The sequence below is a fragment of the Lynx canadensis genome, chromosome C1 (assembly GCF_007474595.2).
Source record: "Lynx canadensis isolate LIC74 chromosome C1, mLynCan4.pri.v2, whole genome shotgun sequence".
In the NCBI taxonomy this organism is placed as follows: domain Eukaryota; kingdom Metazoa; phylum Chordata; class Mammalia; order Carnivora; family Felidae; genus Lynx; species Lynx canadensis.
In genome coordinates this window covers 34953333-34971260 of record NC_044310.1, presented here as the reverse complement: position 1 = coordinate 34971260, position 17928 = coordinate 34953333, and the positions used below count along the sequence as shown (strand labels likewise).

The 17928-nt window shown below is 52.6% G+C and overlaps 1 protein-coding gene across 2 annotated transcripts; it reads left to right on the top strand.

The window, feature by feature from the left end:
- The first annotated feature begins 920 nt into the window (after positions 1-920).
- PTCH2 (patched 2) lies at positions 921-16053 on the top strand. Of its 2 annotated transcripts, XM_030327586.1 has the most exons (22): positions 921-1184; positions 1631-1823; positions 7410-7599; positions 7708-7777; positions 7968-8059; positions 8683-8878; positions 9470-9591; positions 9740-9887; positions 9967-10098; positions 10189-10344; positions 10429-10521; positions 10857-10982; positions 11076-11194; positions 11309-11657; positions 11803-12115; positions 12207-12349; positions 12436-12616; positions 12747-13027; positions 13137-13274; positions 14517-14659; positions 14744-14843; positions 15253-16053. In XM_030327586.1, exons 1-22 carry the CDS (start codon positions 1113-1115, stop codon positions 15517-15519), a joined length of 3624 nt encoding a protein of 1207 aa, XP_030183446.1. In that variant the 5' UTR covers positions 921-1112; the 3' UTR covers positions 15520-16053. The 2 variants fall into 2 exon arrangements, with proteins under 2 accessions (XP_030183446.1, XP_030183445.1); XM_030327585.1 differs by having other exon boundaries at positions 11076-11657.
- Positions 16054-17928: the final 1875 nt, after the last annotated feature.

Here is a 17928-nt window from a genome sequence, read left to right as displayed (position 1 = left end):
ACATTCAGAAACCTGGCAGAAACGGTACTCAGGATAGTTGATGAAAGCTTAATAAAGGAACTATTCCGTTTCCAGTCCTTTCCACCCTGGTTTCTCCAACTCGCAGTGATTTACTCAACAATTGAGCACCTACTTATTGTCTAGTTATAAGGAGCACAATGAAAGAAGCAACTGCATCAGGCGGAAGTGCGAATCAAGGAAGGCTTCAAAGAGAGATGACCGATTCATGTTGTTTTGAAGGTTGTCTGCCAAGACAACAGGGCCACAACACGTACAAAGGCAGAAACGCCTGGAATAGCATGGTGCCTTTAGGAAATTACATGTAACTCTGTAGGGCTGGAAAGAACATCGGGTGGGTGTGAAGGAACTATGAGAGAGGCTTTAGTTAGATCATGCGGGGCTCCGCGCTCCAAAAGGGCTCTGTGTTCTAGAGCAATCATCAAATTTGCATTTTAGAGAGATAACTCTGGCTTCAGTGGAGAGTGGACTGAAAGGGGCAAGTGTGGAGGCAGAAAAGAACGAAAAGGAGTCTTTGGGTCTTGGCGGGTCAGTCAGCAGATACCCTTTCTCAGCACTGGCGTCTCCTAGCTCATACTTGGCCAGCGCCGTGCGTCCTCGGGATCTCCCTCCCTGCTTCTCCCCCAGGGCCCCGCAGGCGGCTGGGGAAGCAAGGCGTGGGGTGGCCCTGCCTGGGTGGTCTCCTGCCCCGCCCCCACCCGCGGCGCCGTTGCCTAGCAGCAGATCCGGCCGCGCGGCTCCGAGTAATTTACGGATCCCTCAGCCAATGGGAGGGCGTCGTCCCGGCCCTCTCCCTTTTTCTGGGGCTAAGGACGCCTCCTCCTCACTGCGTTCTCCACCTCTTACCGCGCAGCTTGTCGCGGGCCGGTAGCTCTGCCTGAACGCGGGACTGACTCCGGCACCCGCATCTCCTTGCGCTCTTCCCCCTCACAGCCGCCGCTGCTCACCAGCATCCCACCCCTCACCCACGCCGCGTCTAAGCGGCCCCACTGAGTCCCGACGCCGGGCCCCGCAGTACAGGGGTACCAGGCCAGCCTATGGAGAATCCCAGATAACGCGAGTTGGGGGCGCCCACGCCCCCCATCCCCGCCAGCATGGCTCGGCCGCCGCCACTCCAGGAGCTGCCCCCTGTCTATACACCCCCAGCTCGAGCCGCATCACCCCAGGTGAGTGGAGTGGAAACGGGTTAGAAAGATTGGGACCAGGTCTAGAGACCCCAGGTCTGTCACTCAGCAAGGTGTGATGCCTCTAAAGTGCAGGGTGTTATTGCCCACCCCTTAAGGGTGTGTGTGCCTTTCTGTGTCTCCTCAACATCTGGCCGGTGAGAGTGTGTCTGGGGTTCACCTCTGTCCACCTGAAAACAGATGTATGTATATGTATTCTACTCTCAGAAAAGGGGTCTGTGCGTTCCTTGGGTGTGTATTGGGTGGGTGGCAGGGAATAGAGTTAAATCTTTTCCAAGTTTGGGCCTGTGTCTCTGTAGGTCCTACCTGTCCTGCATCCAGAAAGCAAGAAGCTAGGGCTTGGGCAGAGGGTGTACATAAGGAGAAAAAGGAAGGATTTCATGCATTGTTGCAGTAATGCCTGGCTGACCCTTCTCTTTCCATCCCAGATCCTAGCTGGGAGCCTAAAGGCTCCACTCTGGCTTCGTGCTTACTTCCAGGGCCTGCTCTTCTCTCTGGGCTGCGGGATCCAGAGACACTGTGGCAAAGTGCTCTTCCTGGGCCTGTTGGCCTTTGGAGCCCTGGCACTGGGTCTCCGTGTGGCCATCATTGAGACAGACCTAGAACAGCTCTGGGTGGAAGGTGAGTTGTGGACACTAGTCATAGCTGCTTGGATATGGTGAGCCTAAGACAAGAACAGCGTGAGGAGCTGACTACTGAGTTCTAGTGGGCTTGGCTCTGGGTCTGGAAGGGGTACCTATCTGCCAAAGCCTGGGCGTCTGGGAGCAGTGCTCCCTCCCACACCTGTAAATGGACATCTGCAGATGATGGAGTCCTGTGGATAGGTATATAGAATAGTTATCTGTGAGCATGTGTGTGTTTATTTAGCAATTATTGCCAACTTTTCATGTGTATTTTTTATGGCATGGCAGGGTTTGTAAAGGCAACCAAACTAAGACCCATCTTTCAGTAGCAAGGAAAGTAAAATATGTGTTAGGATGCAATATAATGTAGAGCAGAATGTGATTACATTGAATAAGAGAAGGCAAGGAGAGATCACACCTAACCAGGAGAATCTGGAAAATTAGAACTGGGCTGGGGAAACCGAGTAAATCATCTGGCAAGCCCAGAGGTCCCATGCACCTAGGCCCCCTGCAATTAGTGGGGAAAAGCGGCACAGGGTCTGCACTTTGAGGCAACAGTGGAGTCAGATGCAACCAAATCCTCACTTCCTAATGGAAGCGTTAAAGATGGTTTCTTATTAATAATTTTGGCATAACTCTTCTTTCCTGAGGCCTGGTTTCATATGTTAGCCCTTCAATAGAGTCAAACTCTTACCTGGTCTTTCCTGGGAAATTTGCATTTGTGGCCTCCCCCAAACCTCCCCCAGCCCTGGCCCACACCCAAAGGCAGGGCCAGGTTAGAGTCTCACACCCTTGAGTTATTTCAAACACTGGCAAGCCCTAGGATGCACAGCAGATGTTTCTTGGAGCCTGCCCGCCTGCCTGTTGGGCTCCCACACCCCATCCCCACCCTGCCCCAGCCCTCTGCAGGCTCACACATACATATCCACTCTAGGCCAGCCCTGGGGTCCAGAGCAGATGTTTCTCTGTGCCTGCCTGCCTGCCCCCAGCCCCAGGACACACATGTGCATACACGCACATACACATACCCCCACCCACACACCACTGCTGCCTGGGTGGTCCCAAATGACTGTTGGATTTCCTGCTACAATAGAAGCTGTCTCTCCCCTCTTCCTCTTTCTCCATTTCCCAGAGCTTTCCCATCTAAACACTGCTTGAACCTCCATGTTTCTGTTCCTTATCTTCTCTCCTATTACTCCAGCACAGGACAAGGTAGATCCCACCAGATTTTTTCTGCTGTTTGTGGAAGGGTGATATTAGAGGGTGGTATCCAATTCCTAGGGCTTTTTCCTTTATTTCAGAATCCTGCTGTGTCCTATATCAGCTAGAGCTGGGGGTGAGGTCAAAGCAATGATCCTGACCTGATCTTGTCTCTGTACATCTATAGTTGAGGCTTCTCCCAGCAATGCCCTAGGCAATGAGGAGCTGATCAAGGTGAGGACTGAAGAGTATTTCTCTATTCCTTTCCTGTTTTGCTAATACAGGAAGCAAAGAAAGAAGCAGGACACTCACTGGCTATCAGAGTTCTGGACCAGAGTTCAGGGTCCCTTACAACTTTGCCATGGTGAGAGACTTGGAAAGTAACTTGTCCTTCCTGATCAACTTTAAAGCTAAAAGGCCCAGAGATAGATTGATCTCTAAAATAAAAAAACACAACACATAGCCCAACCAATACTTACAGGAACAGTGAGAGAGATGGTTTGAAATTGGAGCTATCCCTGAAAAGAAGGAACATGTAGCCATTCTATCTAGAAGGCAGGATGCAACATATCAATTGGTGGAACGACTATCCACTCAAAGACCCAAGGCTGAAACCTTGGGAGTCAGCCTCAGTTCTTCTTGCTTACCTAACTGGTTACTAAGCCAGCAAATTCTTCGTTAACCTTTCTCATAACAGACTCCTCCTTTCCACCCATGTGGCCATTGCTCTAGATGAGGCCTTTCTCAGTCTCTGGTAGTACACTCCTGATTGTATCATTTGATATGCTTTTAGCCACGTGAAAGAGAAAAAAAAGGAAAGGAGGGTGGAGGAAGGAAGGAAGAAGATTGATTTATTATCCCTGTAACAAGAAATCTGGTAGTACACAGTAGAGAAGTTCCAGGATGGTTAATTCAAAACCTAAGGACATCAGTAAGGACACAGGTTCTTCCTGTCTTCTCCTCTGCCTTGTTCAGCATGTTGGCCTTTTGTCCTCAGGCTTACCACCTCCTTGTCCCAAGTGGCTATTGCAGTGTCAGAAAAGGGACGTCATCCCGTCCTGTCTGGGGGAAATTTTGGAAGTGAGGGAAATTTTACCAGAAGCCCCCCAGCCGACTTCCCATTTGGTCACTTTGGCAAGAACTGTGTAGCTTCATATGCCTAAACCCTTCACTTGGCAAAGGCAATGGAATTACTGTGATTAACTAATCAAATTCCACCCCCCTGAGGCTGGGGAGGGATCCAGCTGCCCTGAATCACTGGGCCTTTCAGAGAATGGCCAACAAAATCAAAGTCTGTTAGAGAAGTGACCAATCTTCTGCAAGCCTCACCTTCAACTCTGCCTCTACACTGCCCTCCTGTGGTGTATATAAATCTGGCCAAGTCCATCCCCCGCTTAGAGTCCTTCCACCACTTTCTATTAGGGTCTGGGGAGACTCCAGAATCCAGTTCCTTAGCACACATTCTAGGCCCTCGCAACCTAACTTGATTTCTTCTCTAGCATTGTCTCTCTTTCACTCAGCAATGCTGAGTCTTTGACAGTTCCCTACACATAACTTGGCCCAGAATGCCCTTTCCTGACCTTCTTCCCTGGCCAATTCCTATTCATTCACAGTTTAGCTCCAGAATGTATTGTTCAGTGATGAAAAAGGTCATCTCACTTCTCTGCTCAAAAGCTACCATGGCTCCCAGTTCACTCCAAGAAAGCCTATGTCTTTGCTTATAGGCCCTTGCATGGAGAATTTCTGGACCAAGGATTACGAACATTTCTCAGGGTCTGATACATATTACAATATTGCTTTCCCCCAAATATCATACCAAATTACACTTTGGTGGTAGGAAGAGTCCACTCCTGTAAGCCAGCAATGAGTGCTATCAATTTTTTTTTTATTTTTGCTAGTTTGATAGACAGTAATTTACTGCTGTTTTAATTCACACTTACAGGATTACATATAAGGTGGGTTCTTTTTCCATGCTGGCTAACCAGTTATATTCTCTCTTTTGTAAAGGCACAAAAGCATTCAACAGACTTGATTTTAACATCTCCTTCTCCTTTTCTCCTACTTCCTCCCCATTCAATCTTTGTTACTCCAAGTTCTTTCTCGTTTTTCTGTCCCACAGTCTCTCTCCCAGCAGCTATTAAATAACAATTCTTGTCTGTACCTACTATGTGTTGGGCAGTTAGTGTTTTGCCTGCATTGATTCTAATTCTACCAAGGTAGGCATTGTCCCCACTTGACAGATGAGGAAACTGAGGGTCAGAGAGACTAAGTAATTTTCCCAAAGCACAGACTAAGTGTCAGAGCCAAGGCTCAAACCCAGGTCTGTACAGAGTTTCCAGGCTCTCCCTTCCACCTGCTGTCTCTTCTTGCCCGCACAATACATCCCAGTTCATCTGTCCTCATGTCTATCATCATCATTGTTGTCAGCAGAAGTTTACCTTTTGCTTTTCCTCATTTTTTCTTAGGATTCCTTATTTTCTTTGATGTTATGCTTTACATTGCCAGTATTTCTCTTGCTTTCTTGAGAGAGAGTAAGTGAGCAGGGTAGGGGCAGAGAGAGAGGGAGAGAGAGAGAGAGGGAGAGAGAGAGAATCCCAAGCAGGCTCCACGCTGTCAGCACAGAGTCCGATACAGGGCTAGAACTCACAAACTGTGAGATCATGACCTGGAGCCGAAACCAAAAGTTGGATGGACTGAGCCACCCAGGCACCCCTCTCTTGCTTTCTTGATAGCCCTCTCTGGGTTCCTTCCTTCTCCTGTGCCTCCCTCCCCTCAGCAAACTCACTTACTATGAAGAGCTTATTTTTGTCCCCTCCTGTCCCTCCTTGTAGCAGGTTTGGCCTAAGCCTGGTGAGATAAACACTGTAGTACAGTACAGGCCTGGGGAGGAAGGAGAGTCAGAAAAGGAAGAAAAATATGTGGAAGCAGGCAGCATGGCTATGGGGGGCTACATTCGTGAGAGAGGGCCAGGAATGTGATTTGAGTGGGAAAATGTGAGCAGATGGGCAAATCTGTGTTGGGGGGTTGCTACTAAGGGTTTGGGACTCTCATGAGTAAGGAGATTATATGGGCTTGAAAAAGAGATTGGGAGGGGCACCTGCGTGGCTCAGCGGGTTAAGCATCCAACTCAAATTCAGCTCAGGTCATGATCCCAGGGTGGTGGGATCCGTGCTGACAGGGCGAAGCCTGCTTGGGATTCTTTCTCTCCCTCTGCATGCCCCCACCCTGCCCCAGTGTGAGCACATAGGCACTCTCACACACTCTGTCTAAAATAAAGCAAAAAAAGAAAAAGAGATGGGGGACCACGATGATCACCGATGGGGCTGGAGCCTCAGAGAAGATATACATGTGGGCCCCAGGAATGGCAGTGACCAACAGGCAGAGGTCCTGGACAGGTGGAGGCAGAACTGGGCCTAAGCCCAGACCAAGTCCATAAAGCCTCAGGAGTGATTTGGCACTTGCCCTTGCCCTCCTCCAAACCACAGGCAGGCCATATCCCCTCACAGCACCCCTCCCCTGCTAGGCCCCAGTTAGAGACCATGACTCTGTGGCCAGTACAATGCTGGACTTGAGGGTTGCCAAGATCAAGGAGACTAAGGCAGGCCTGGCGCTGGGTCTCCCTGTTGCCTGGACAGTGAGACTGGTGAAAGGGATCTGGGAACGTTTTCTTCCCCTTGGTCCATGTTGCTGTCACCTCTGCCAGGGTACGTGAGCTGATTCCAGGTACTTCTTGCATGAGTGGAAGCAGTATGTTGACAGCGTCACACTGAAAGACTATCTGATCCTCCCTCTCACCTGTGCCACCACAGGGCCCATTATTACCAGGCACTTCCATCCCCACCCTCTTGGCAGAACAATTTGCAAAAAGATGTATGGCTATAAAGCATTGCCTGGGACAACCTGAACTAAGAACCAGTCCTAGCACTAGATCTGTTCTTTTAGAAGACCCTCCCAATGGCAACCTCTCTATTGGTCCCTTTTGTCCCTCCTTGTCTTCCTTACCAGAGCAGAGAGGGACTGAGTGAGGGCTCCTTTACCAGGATACCTCCAAAACCGCAGCCCCGACCCAACTCATACTGACCTGTCATTTTGAAGTTATTTGCTCCAAACCTAGCCAACCTGATTCATGCTTAAATCTTAGACAACACAAGAATTCTATAGAGCCATACAACTGAGGTCTCTCACTTCCCTGCAAAGCTCCAGATTCCAGCCAGAGGGCCAGGAGCCTGTGGAGTCAGAATGGCCATCAGGGGAAAAGTAGGGGCTCCTTTCAGAGCACTTCTCCCACTTTTCCTGGGAAGCCTCAGCAGGCTAGGGTCCCACATTCCCCAGAGCTCCAATCCACTAAAGCTCTTTTCCCCAGCTTTCTCTCTGTCTCTGGCAGCGGGCAGCCGGGTGAGCCAGGAGTTGCATTACACCAAGGAGAAGCTGGGGGAGGAGGCTGCGTACACCTCCCAGATGTTGATACAGACCCCACACCAGGAGGGGGAGAACATCCTCACGCCTGAGGCACTGGGCCTCCACCTCCAGGCAGCCCTTGCAGCCAGTAAAGTGCAAGTATCACTCTATGGAAAGTGAGTCTGGCTGAGTCCCTGAGCAGCTGGGAGTGAGGCATGCTGTGTGGCAGAGCTGGCATGGGAATCTGCCTCTTCTGCTGATCTCTTGTGCCCTGGCTATTCCAGGTCCTGGGATTTGAATAAAATCTGCTACAAGTCAGGAATTCCCCTAATTGAAAATGGAATGATTGAGCGGGTGAGTACCCTGAGCTGTTCTTTGAGATGGGGTCAAGGTGGAACCTTTTCTGCAGCAGGGGAAGGTTCTCGGAGATGGGGAGGCTAAAAGTCAGGAGGGGAGGGGAGGGGGTTGCAGAGGGCATTCTACAGAGGTTGTGGAGAAAGGAGCCCAGGGACAGGACTGATGTGGCCTGGGATGTCCCTGGCAGATGATTGAGAAGCTGTTTCCGTGCGTGATCCTCACCCCCCTCGACTGCTTCTGGGAGGGAGCCAAACTCCAAGGGGGCTCTGCCTACTTGCCGTGAGTGCCACCACAGCTGCTCCCAGGCCCTGCTTCCTAGGCCGGGACTTTCCCAGCAGAAGAGAGGGTGGGAGTAAAGATGATGATCAAAACCTTACTAAGGGCCTAAACTACCTGTCAGGCCAGGGCCAGACTGCCCCAGGGCTCTCTCCACATCCCCCTTCTCCTTTCCTCTGAAGGAAAGGCAAACTGGCCTTATTTAGACAAAACAGAACAAAGATCTGAATGAAAGAGAAAAAAAGATCCCCAGAAAGAGACTTTGCACGGGAGAGTTAACTAGGTATCAGCTAAGCTGTTGCCAGACTAAAAAGAAAACCTGTTACAGGCAGGTGCCCATATGGTTATGTATTAGAACCAAAGATAGATGCTTGGGAGGGGACTCAGTGGGGCTTTTTCTTGGCCTTGTCCATGTATTAAGTACTATCTGTCCTCCATCTCACTGCAGCAACCTGGTAAGCTGGTGTAGCCTGGGAGCTCTGGGAGGCTCAACATTGCACACCCTTCATATGGAGGGACAAATGAACAGCTAGGAGGAGGGTAGGGTACAGCAGGGGTCCCCTAGCAGCATTTTGGAGGGAGGGAATTGATCCTTTATCCTCACCAACCATGGGCTCTCCCCTCAGTGGTCGTCCTGACATCCAGTGGACCAACCTGGATCCAGAGCAGCTGCTCAAGGAGCTGGGCCCTTTTGCCTCCCTTGAGGGCTTCCGGGAGCTGTTAGACAAGGCACAGGTGGGCCAGGCCTATGTGGGGCGGCCCTGTCTGCACCCTGATGACCTCCACTGCCCACCTACTGCCCCTAACCATCACAGCAAGCAGGTGGGTTCCAGCCGGGTTTGCCAGGGAAAGGCTATTTTTCTTCCCTTTTCCCTCCTCATATGTTCTGAGAGAGCAGATTGTGCTCTGTCTCCCATTTTCTGGACATCGTTACCCTGCCCTCACTGTGCTAGATACCTGAATACCCTTTCTATTCGGTTCTCCTAAGGGACCTGCAAGTGGTATATGAATCCCTTGGTCCTTTTCTAAGCCCAGAAAACCTGGACTTCATCAAAATAGATTTGTACAGAGAAACTGAGGACCAATTAGCTAAGCACAAGTATCATACCTAGTTTCCTGAGTGTCTCTGTGGCCCTGTGAATGTGAACCTTTTTCCAAAACCCACCAAAGTTACTCCAGCGCTTCCCAGAAGCCTATTTCCAGGCCTCTTCTCCCTCTTGTGGCCTCCTCTCTGCAGGATAATAGCTGTTCACTATTAGGCAAGAGACTCAAAGTAGGCAAGAAACTGAGGAGAATACTTATCTACACTTCAGGCTATGGAACCCCATGGCAGGCATGGTTCCAGCCCAGGGACCCCGAGTTAACCCAGAGCCAGAGCCTTGAATAATAAACCCCCCTCCTGTCCCCCTCTAGGCTCCCAATGTGGCTCAGGAGTTGAACGGTGGCTGCCATGGCTTCTCCCACAAGTTCATGCACTGGCAGGAGGAACTGCTGCTGGGGGGCATGGCCAGAGACGCCCAAGGACAGCTGCTAAGGTAAGGCCTTCATGGGGCCTGGTAAGGGGGCCCCAGGCATGGGAATCCACACTCTGATTCTAGGCGGCTCTGGCAAAACCCCCCTGTACAGCTCCTGCTGGGCGTTCAGGCCAGCTCTGCCCCCCAACTCTCCTCTACCCCTCACCAGGGCAGAAGCCCTGCAGAGCACCTTCTTGCTGATGAGTCCCCGCCAGCTGTATGAGCACTTCCGAGGCGACTACCAGACACACGACATTGGCTGGAGCGAGGAGCAGGCTGGCACAGTGCTGAGGGCCTGGCAGCGGCGCTTTGTGCAGGTCAGTGTGCAGAAGGGCAAGGGCGGCGCCCTGAGGCCACTCCCTCCTCCTGCCCCTCAGATCCACCCTGTCTCTCCAGCTGGCCCAGGAGGCCCTGCCTCAGAATTCATCCCAGCAGATCCATGCCTTCTCCTCCACCACCCTGGATGACATCCTGCACGCTTTCTCTGAAGTCAGTGCTGCCCGTGTGGTGGGAGGCTATCTGCTCATGGTGGGTCCTGCTCCCGGCACCTTACCCCACCCTCTGCCCGGTGCTCAGCCAGGAAGCTGCTTTCCAAGACTGTGCCCTCCTTCCCCACAGCTAGCCTATGCCTGTGTGACGATGCTGCGCTGGGACTGTGCCCAGTCCCAGGGTGCTGTAGGCCTTGCAGGGGTGCTGCTGGTAGCCCTGGCAGTGGCCTCGGGCCTCGGGCTCTGTGCCCTGCTTGGCATCGCCTTCAACGCTGCCACTACCCAGGTACACCAGGACTACAGGGCACACTTGGGGTCCACAGTCCAGGCTCCTCAGTTCCTCCAGCTGCCCACCCCTGTGCCCCTCCAGGTGCTGCCCTTCTTGGCACTGGGCATCGGTGTGGATGACATATTCCTGCTGGCACATGCCTTCACAGAGGCTCCACCTGGCACCCCTCTCCAGGTGAGGCCTCGTTCTCCAGCCTGGGCTCATCTGAAGCGGTTTAGCATAGGGTTAAGAGCCTCTTGGCTTAGGTGGCCTTGGGCTGGTAATTAACCTGTCTGTGCCTTAGTTTTCCTCATCTGTAAACAGGGGTAATAATAGTGGTGTCGTGAGGGTTGTTGTAAGAATCGGTGATAACTCAGGTTGAGTGCTTAGAACAATGTGCATGACACGTGTACAGTACTCAATACCTGTTAGCTGCCGCGTGGTTATTGTCCCTCCTCTGCCATCCCAAGCTCCCAAGCTTCCCCTTCGCTCTACCTTGAAGACCCATGGCTCCTCCCCTGTCCTGGCAGGAGCGCACAGGCGAGTGTCTGCGGCGCACAGGTACCAGCGTCGCACTCACATCCATCAACCACATGGTTGCCTTCTTCATGGCTGCCCTAGTTCCCATCCCTGCACTGCGGGCCTTCTCCTTGCAGGTGAGGCCTCAGGAACAGGGCCCAGGCTCAGGGTGAGCATGAAACGGGGGGCATGCTTCATCAGCCTTTGTGTCCCTCTTGTCCATCCCCCAGGCGGCCATAGTGGTTGGCTGCAACTTTGCAGCCGTGATGCTTGTCTTCCCAGCGGTCCTCAGCCTGGACCTGCATCGGCGCCACTGCCAGCGCCTTGACGTGCTCTGCTGTTTCTCCAGGTACCGTCCCTGCATCCCCACCCCACCAGGCCTCATCTCCTCGGGCCCCATCACTTCCTGTCCCCTCACCAGCATTTCCACAGACCTGCCACCCCCACTCTCTGCCTCTTCCAGCCCCTGCTCTGCCCGTGTGATTCAGATTCTGCCCCAGGAACTAGGGGATAGGACAGTACCAGTGGGCATTGCCCACCTGACTGCCACAGTTCAAGCCTTTGCCCACTGTGAAGCCAGCAGCCAGCATGTCGTCACCATCCTGCCTCCCCGGGCCCACTTGGTGCCCCCACCTTCTGACCCACTGGGCTCTGAGCTCTTCAGCCCAGGAGGGTCCACACGGGACCTTCTAGGCCAAGAGGAGGGGACAAGGCAAAAGGCAACGTGCAATTCCCTGCCCTGTGCCCGCTGGAATCTTGCTCATTTCGCCCGCTATCATTTTGCACCCTTGCTGCTCCAGTCACACAGCAAGGTAAGACTCTAGGCCTGGAGAAGTTGGGGTGCACCAGGCAGAGACTTAAGTGTCTCTGGGGCCCAAGAAGGGTAGACGGCCCATGCCACCTCCTGAGGGCTGGGGCATATCCCTGGGCCTCCAGCTTAGTTGCCATTTCCCACAGGCCATGGTGCTGGTGCTCTTTGGGGCTCTTCTGGGCCTGAGCCTCTACGGAGCAACCTTGGTGCAGGATGGGCTGGCCCTGACAGATGTGGTGCCTCGGGGCACCAAGGAGCATGCCTTCCTGAGCGCCCAGCTCAGGTACTTCTCCCTGTACGAGGTGGCCCTGGTGACACAGGGTGGCTTTGACTACGCCCACTCCCAACGCGCCCTCTTTGATCTGCACCAGCACTTCAGTTCTCTCAAGGCCGTGCTGCCCCCGCCTGCCACCCAGGCGCCCCGCACCTGGCTGCACTATTACCGCAACTGGCTACAGGGTAAGAAGCAAGGAAACTGGCAGGGGGGGCTGTTGCGGGCAGAAGCCCCCAGGGCTGCAGGCTGACTGTACCCTACCTTGTTCTCCCCTAGGAATCCAGGCCGCGTTTGACCAGGACTGGGCTTCTGGGCGCATTACCCGCCACTCATGCCGCAATGGCTCTGAGGATGGGGCCCTGGCCTACAAGCTGCTCATCCAGACCGGGGATGCCCAAGAGCCTCTGGATTTCAGCCAGGTTGGAAGGGGGCTGGAAGGGTCAGGAAGCACAGAGAGGCTGTAGGCCTTACGGGCCCAGGCCTTCAGCTCTCTCTGCCTCTGCAGTTGACCACAAGGAAGCTAGTAAATAAGGAGGGGCTGATCCCACCCGAACTCTTCTACGTGGGGCTGACCATGTGGGTAAGCAGTGACCCACTGGGCCTGGCAGCCTCACAGGCCAACTTCTACCCCCCACCTCCCGAGTGGCTGCACGACAAATATGACACTACGGGGGAGAACCTTCGCAGTGAGTCTGGGGGGAAGCCCAACAAGAGCCTCAGCCTGGGCCCACACAGGCCCTATCCTAAGGCCCTGCCCTCTCCTCCTTGTGCTCACTGGCCACCCCTCCTCTCCCTGCTGCTCCCTACCCTCCACAGTCCCGGCGGCCCAGCCCCTGGAATTTGCCCAGTTCCCCTTCCTACTGCATGGCCTCCAGAAGACTGCGGACTTCGTGGAGGCCATTGAGGGGGCCCGAGCAGCGTGCACCGAGGCAGGCCGGGCCGGGGTGCGTGCCTACCCCAGTGGCTCCCCCTTCCTCTTCTGGGAGCAGTATCTGGGCCTGCGGCGCTACTTTTTGCTGGCTATCTGCATCCTGCTGGTATGCACTTTCCTCGTCTGTGCCCTGCTGCTGCTCAATCCCTGGACGGCTGGTCTCATAGTGAGTCCTTGCAGGGATGGGGCAAGAGAGACCCATGGCTCCCCACCCCTGTCCTGCCCAGCCTGTCATCCCTTCTCCCAGGAGCCTGAGTGAGCCCTGCCTTCCCCAGGTACTGGTCCTGGCGATGATGACTGTGGAGCTCTTTGGCATCATGGGTTTCCTGGGCATCAAACTGAGTGCCATCCCCGTGGTGATCCTTGTAGCCTCTGTAGGCATTGGTGTCGAGTTCACAGTCCATGTGGCTCTGGTGAGCACAGGCACTGGGGGATGGGTGGGCCAGCTGATTCAGTGTCAGGCAAATATTTGTCAAGCACCTACTATGTGCTAGGTACTATTTAAGGATTGGTTTCAAAGCCTTGTTTGGACGCAAAAAAAAAAAAAAAATGGGGGATACAGGGGCGCCTGGCTGCCTCAGTCCATACAGCATGGGACTCTTGATCTCAGGGATGTGAGTTTGAACCCCACACTGGGTATAGAGATTACATACATACATACATACATACACACACAAACCAACTTACAACAAGATTTGGGGATATAATACCAGTACAGACAGGCTTTACCTTCAAGGAGCTTATATTCTAGAGGGTAGAGATAAACAATAAACATGTAAACAACGAAATAAGCAGTCATTTCAGCAGAGAGGACGGGACAAAGGCCTGACCAAAGTGGGGACAGAATGGAAAGTGAGAAAACAGGAACCAACAATTCTTTTGGATGGCTTTACCGTGAAGGGATCAGAGAAATGGGGGGTGGTAGCTGGATGGCAATGTGGGGCAAATGAAGGATTCTTCCAAGAAAAAGATGGTAGAAGTGAGGTGGGCTCAGCCTCTCCCACAGCTCTGTGTTCTCTGGCAGAGGAGGAGTGGGAGCAGAGGTGGGGGCCACAGACCAGCTGTGGTTAGACCCCACAGACAGCTCCCTTTTTTCCACCATAATAGCCCTGTTATTATTCTGATTGTAAGAACAATATATAAGAACCTTGAAGGAGGGAAAAGTCAGCACGCAGAGAGGTACAAAGAAAGAATTAGAAATCCTCTGAAATCCCATCCAAACAAGTAACTGTGACCATTTGGTGTCCATCCTTCTGGACCCAGGATCAGCAAACTTTCTGTAAAGAGCCAGACAGGAAATATTTTAGGCTTGGTAGGTCACAGTGTCTCTGTAGAAGTTCTGCAGAGGTAGCACTAAAGCAGCCATAGATATATGTAAATGAGTGGGTGTGGCGGTGTTTCAACTAAACTTTATTTACAAAAACAGGTGACAGGCTCTGTTTGCCAACGATTTTAGACATCTCTGTGTCTCACCAGACATATGTATACAGTGTTACTTAAATAGACTCATGCAAAAATAAATAAATAGACCCATGCATACTTCCTGGATAGTTTCCAGGAGCTCAGTTTACCTGACCTGTGAGCCCTAGGGACAGATGAGAAGTTGAGGGCATGGCTGGCCAATGAGCAGCTATAGGGCCTCCTTTCTCCCCCAGGGCTTCCTGACCACCCAGGGTAGCCGGAACCTGCGGGCTGCCTGTGCCCTAGAGCACACATTTGCTCCGGTGACCGATGGGGCCGTCTCCACATTGCTGGGTCTGCTTATGCTTGCTGGTTCGAACTTTGACTTCATCATAAGGTAGGGGAGGCATGGGGCAAGGAGGTAGGGCCTGCCTGTACTGGCCACAGGGGCTACCCAGGCTGACCACTTACCTCCACACAGGTACTTTTTCGTGGTGCTGACAGTGCTCACACTCCTGGGCCTCCTCCATGGGCTCATGCTGCTGCCTGTGCTGCTGTCCATCCTGGGCCCCCCACCAGAGGTGACCATACCCTCCCCCTGCTTCCAGCCCAGGGGATGGGGTGGGACAGGCAAGGGAAGAGACAGAGCCAGGACAAAATCTCATTGGCCAAAAGACAGGGCTCAATTCACAAGGACCCTCCCCCTGAGGTCAACCGAGGGTGGCAGCCTCTCCCTTTGCCCAAACACCATGCCCCTGTCCCTCAACTTTCCTGGCTTCTTTATGGGACCCACCTTAGTGTTTAGGGTCAAGAGCAACATGCAGAGTTTGTCCCAGGCCTTGACATCCTGTCCCTTGTCAGCTCTTACTTGCTGCTGGAAGCCAACAAGGGCCACAACTTCCCAACAATCAGAGTGATGCACCAGTGAGCTGCTGAAGGGGACTGAGGTCCTGGTACCCCTGGGCTCACTGGGAGTGGTGTCTCCCCCAGGTGGTACAGATATACAAGGAGAGCCCAGAGGTCCTCAGCCCTCCAGCTCCACGGGAAGGAGGACTCAGGTGGGGGTTGTCCCCCACCCTGCCCCAGAGCTTTGCCAGAGTGACTACCTCCATGACAGTGGCCCTCCACCCACCCCCGCTGCCTGGTGCCTACATCCACCCAGCCTCTGATGAACCCACTTGGTCCCCTGTTGCCACACCAGCTGCCAGCGGCTCCAACAACCTCAGTTCTAGGGGACCATGCCCAGCCACTGGGTGATAGAGCACCTGAAGCATGGAGACCCTGCTTGGGTCACATGAAGTCACTGGGAAGCAGTGGGTGGGTTATTGAATGCAGGACAGACACCTGGAGAGCCCTGCTGCTGCTGCTGCTGTCTGCCTGCGTTCCCTTTCCTGCCTCAGCCATCACAGACCTCCCTGATACCCATGCAAAACCAGCACCCTCTGGGCTGGGAGAACAGCCTTGCACACCTGGTTCTGTGTTTGTGCCTTTCTGCGTGGGGGTAGAAGCCAGCACCTCAGGCTGCGGTTCATCCCTTTTCTCCCCGCCCTCCCATGTGCTACTGGCCCCTCGCAGGCCAAGCCTGGGGGATCCTCTAGCACCCTTTGCTAGTCCTGGCCCCCCACTGCTTGGTAACTCCCGAGTAGGCCGTCTGTATCTGCCCTCCTTCTACCACGTAAATTATTTATATGAAGATGTTTATTTTTGTAGTCTGTATAGATTTTAGCTATGCTGAAAGTTTTATTTTTAAAGAGTGAAATATATTCTATATGAACTCATCTCAAATGACTTTGGTGCTTTTCTTTCAAACAAACTTGGGAGTTTGCAACTAGAGGTATCATGGTCTAAGTTCCTGGGGCTACTCTAGTCCTGAAACGGAAGGGCCCCAGGTTCTAAATTTTTGTCACGTAATGTTGGTCTATTTATTCACCTGGCAAGTGAAGGTCATATTCAACAAATATACTGTGGTCATATAGTTGGTAACAGGACCTGGGGTAAGTGCTTAGTATACCAAATGATACAAATGTTTTTGGTGACACTGCTGTGTGGCTTTCAGAGCCATCATAATCCAGCCCTGCACACGTCTCTGTTTCAGCAGCATGGTGGAGGGTGGGGGGTGGGGGTGGGGGGATGGGCAGGGGCAGAGCCATGCAACAGGTAGAAGGTAAAATGGAAGCAGATAGAGAAAGTAGCCAACTGAAACAGATGGGAATAGCAAGATCTGGGGAGACATTTTAGGAGTTTATATCTAGACCATCTTCCAAGGCAAGAGGCCTCTGCAAATCAGCAGCCTGGTGCCCCAGAGGCACCTTTGGCCAGACAGCCAGGGGATCCACAGGGGGAACTGTCCAGAAACTGAGATTGTGCTAGTGGCCAGTGAGGTGCTATAGTTAAGCTATCTGTTCTGTTCTTATACAGAGGGCTAGAAGATTCTGGCCACACTTCTGGGCTAGATTACAGCACCTCGCCCTATGAGGTGAGGGAGGTCTTTTGTTATCTTCCCTCAAACTATTCCAGGTCTCAGTCTCAAGTGATACAAATATGCACAGTGGGTTCTAGCCACTCACTTACCAGGAACAACCACTGCCTTCTTATACCCCACCCACCAGGCTAAAGGCCAGAAAATCATGTTCTGACTAAATATAAAATAAATTCATTTAATTAAATACATGAACAAACCTATAGCAGTTGAATCAACACTAAAATAAATGCCTAAAAAGACCTTGAGTAGTTGGCTTTGAACCTAAAATAGGGGGTGCAAGGGATGGAGGCTGGATTTCAAGCCACTGGTGCCTGGGTGGAGGGGCTTTTGAGTGGAGCAGAAGAGCTCACCAAGCTGGACTAGTGCAAAAGATGTCAGTCTACTGTGCTGCTTAGCAGCAGAGGGACCCAGGAAAGTTAGTTAAACTCACTGTGCTTCAGTGTTTTCATCTGTGAAATGGGAAGATTAGAGCCTATCTCGTAGGGTGCTATTTCTTTTCCTCAGGATTTTCAATGAAATTATTTATGTAAGAAATGACCTGGTATCTCATTAAGTGCTCCCTAGTCTTGTAGTGTGTATAGATATTAACTGTGCTGAAAGTTTTTGCTCTGACTGCTCTGACTGGAAAGGTGTCCTGGTGTGGCAGCAATCAAACTGATTCCAGCCGATTGGAGTTCGACCACCCCAAGAATGCTCAATCCAGGGGTATGAATCACCTCCAGTCTCCGAGACAAGTCCCAGGCCTTGCGGGGCAGCCCACCCTGTGTGGTACCTCACACTACTCAGTCCTCTGACTTAAATTCCCTTTCGTGGCTCCCCATCATGGACAAGACGAAATCTAAGCCCTTCCCAGGCACAACTCACTCTAGCCTCTGCCATCATCCAGCTCTCTCCCAGACAGTGTCTAGCCGGACTCACACCCTCATTCAGACACACCACACTCTAGACAGGCTGAATTACTTTCAGTGTGCACCTTCCACAATTTCACAGACGTCATTCTCTCTGCCAAGGACACTTTTCTTCCTTGATGGAACCATCCTTTAATATTAGTTGGATGCCATCTCTTCCGGGAGGGGTAGTGATGTGCCTCCTACAGGTCCCAAGGGCCCCTGAGGACTCTGCTCAACCGTTTCTGCTTCGGTCCCAGCACTGGGGGCGGGGGGTGGAGGGCGTCCCTGCCGGTA

Excerpts from the sequence above, each read along its gene's own strand:
- PTCH2 (XM_030327585.1), top strand. The coding sequence starts at position 1,113 with ATGGCTCGGCCGCCGCCACTCCAGGAGCTGCCCCCTGTCTATACACCC. Across the intron at positions 11,658-11,802 it reads TGCTCCAGTCACACAGCAAG|GCCATGGTGCTGGTGCTCTT; the intron begins GTAAGACTCTAG and ends CATTTCCCACAG. Across the intron at positions 13,275-14,516 it reads TCACAGTCCATGTGGCTCTG|GGCTTCCTGACCACCCAGGG; the intron begins GTGAGCACAGGC and ends TTTCTCCCCCAG.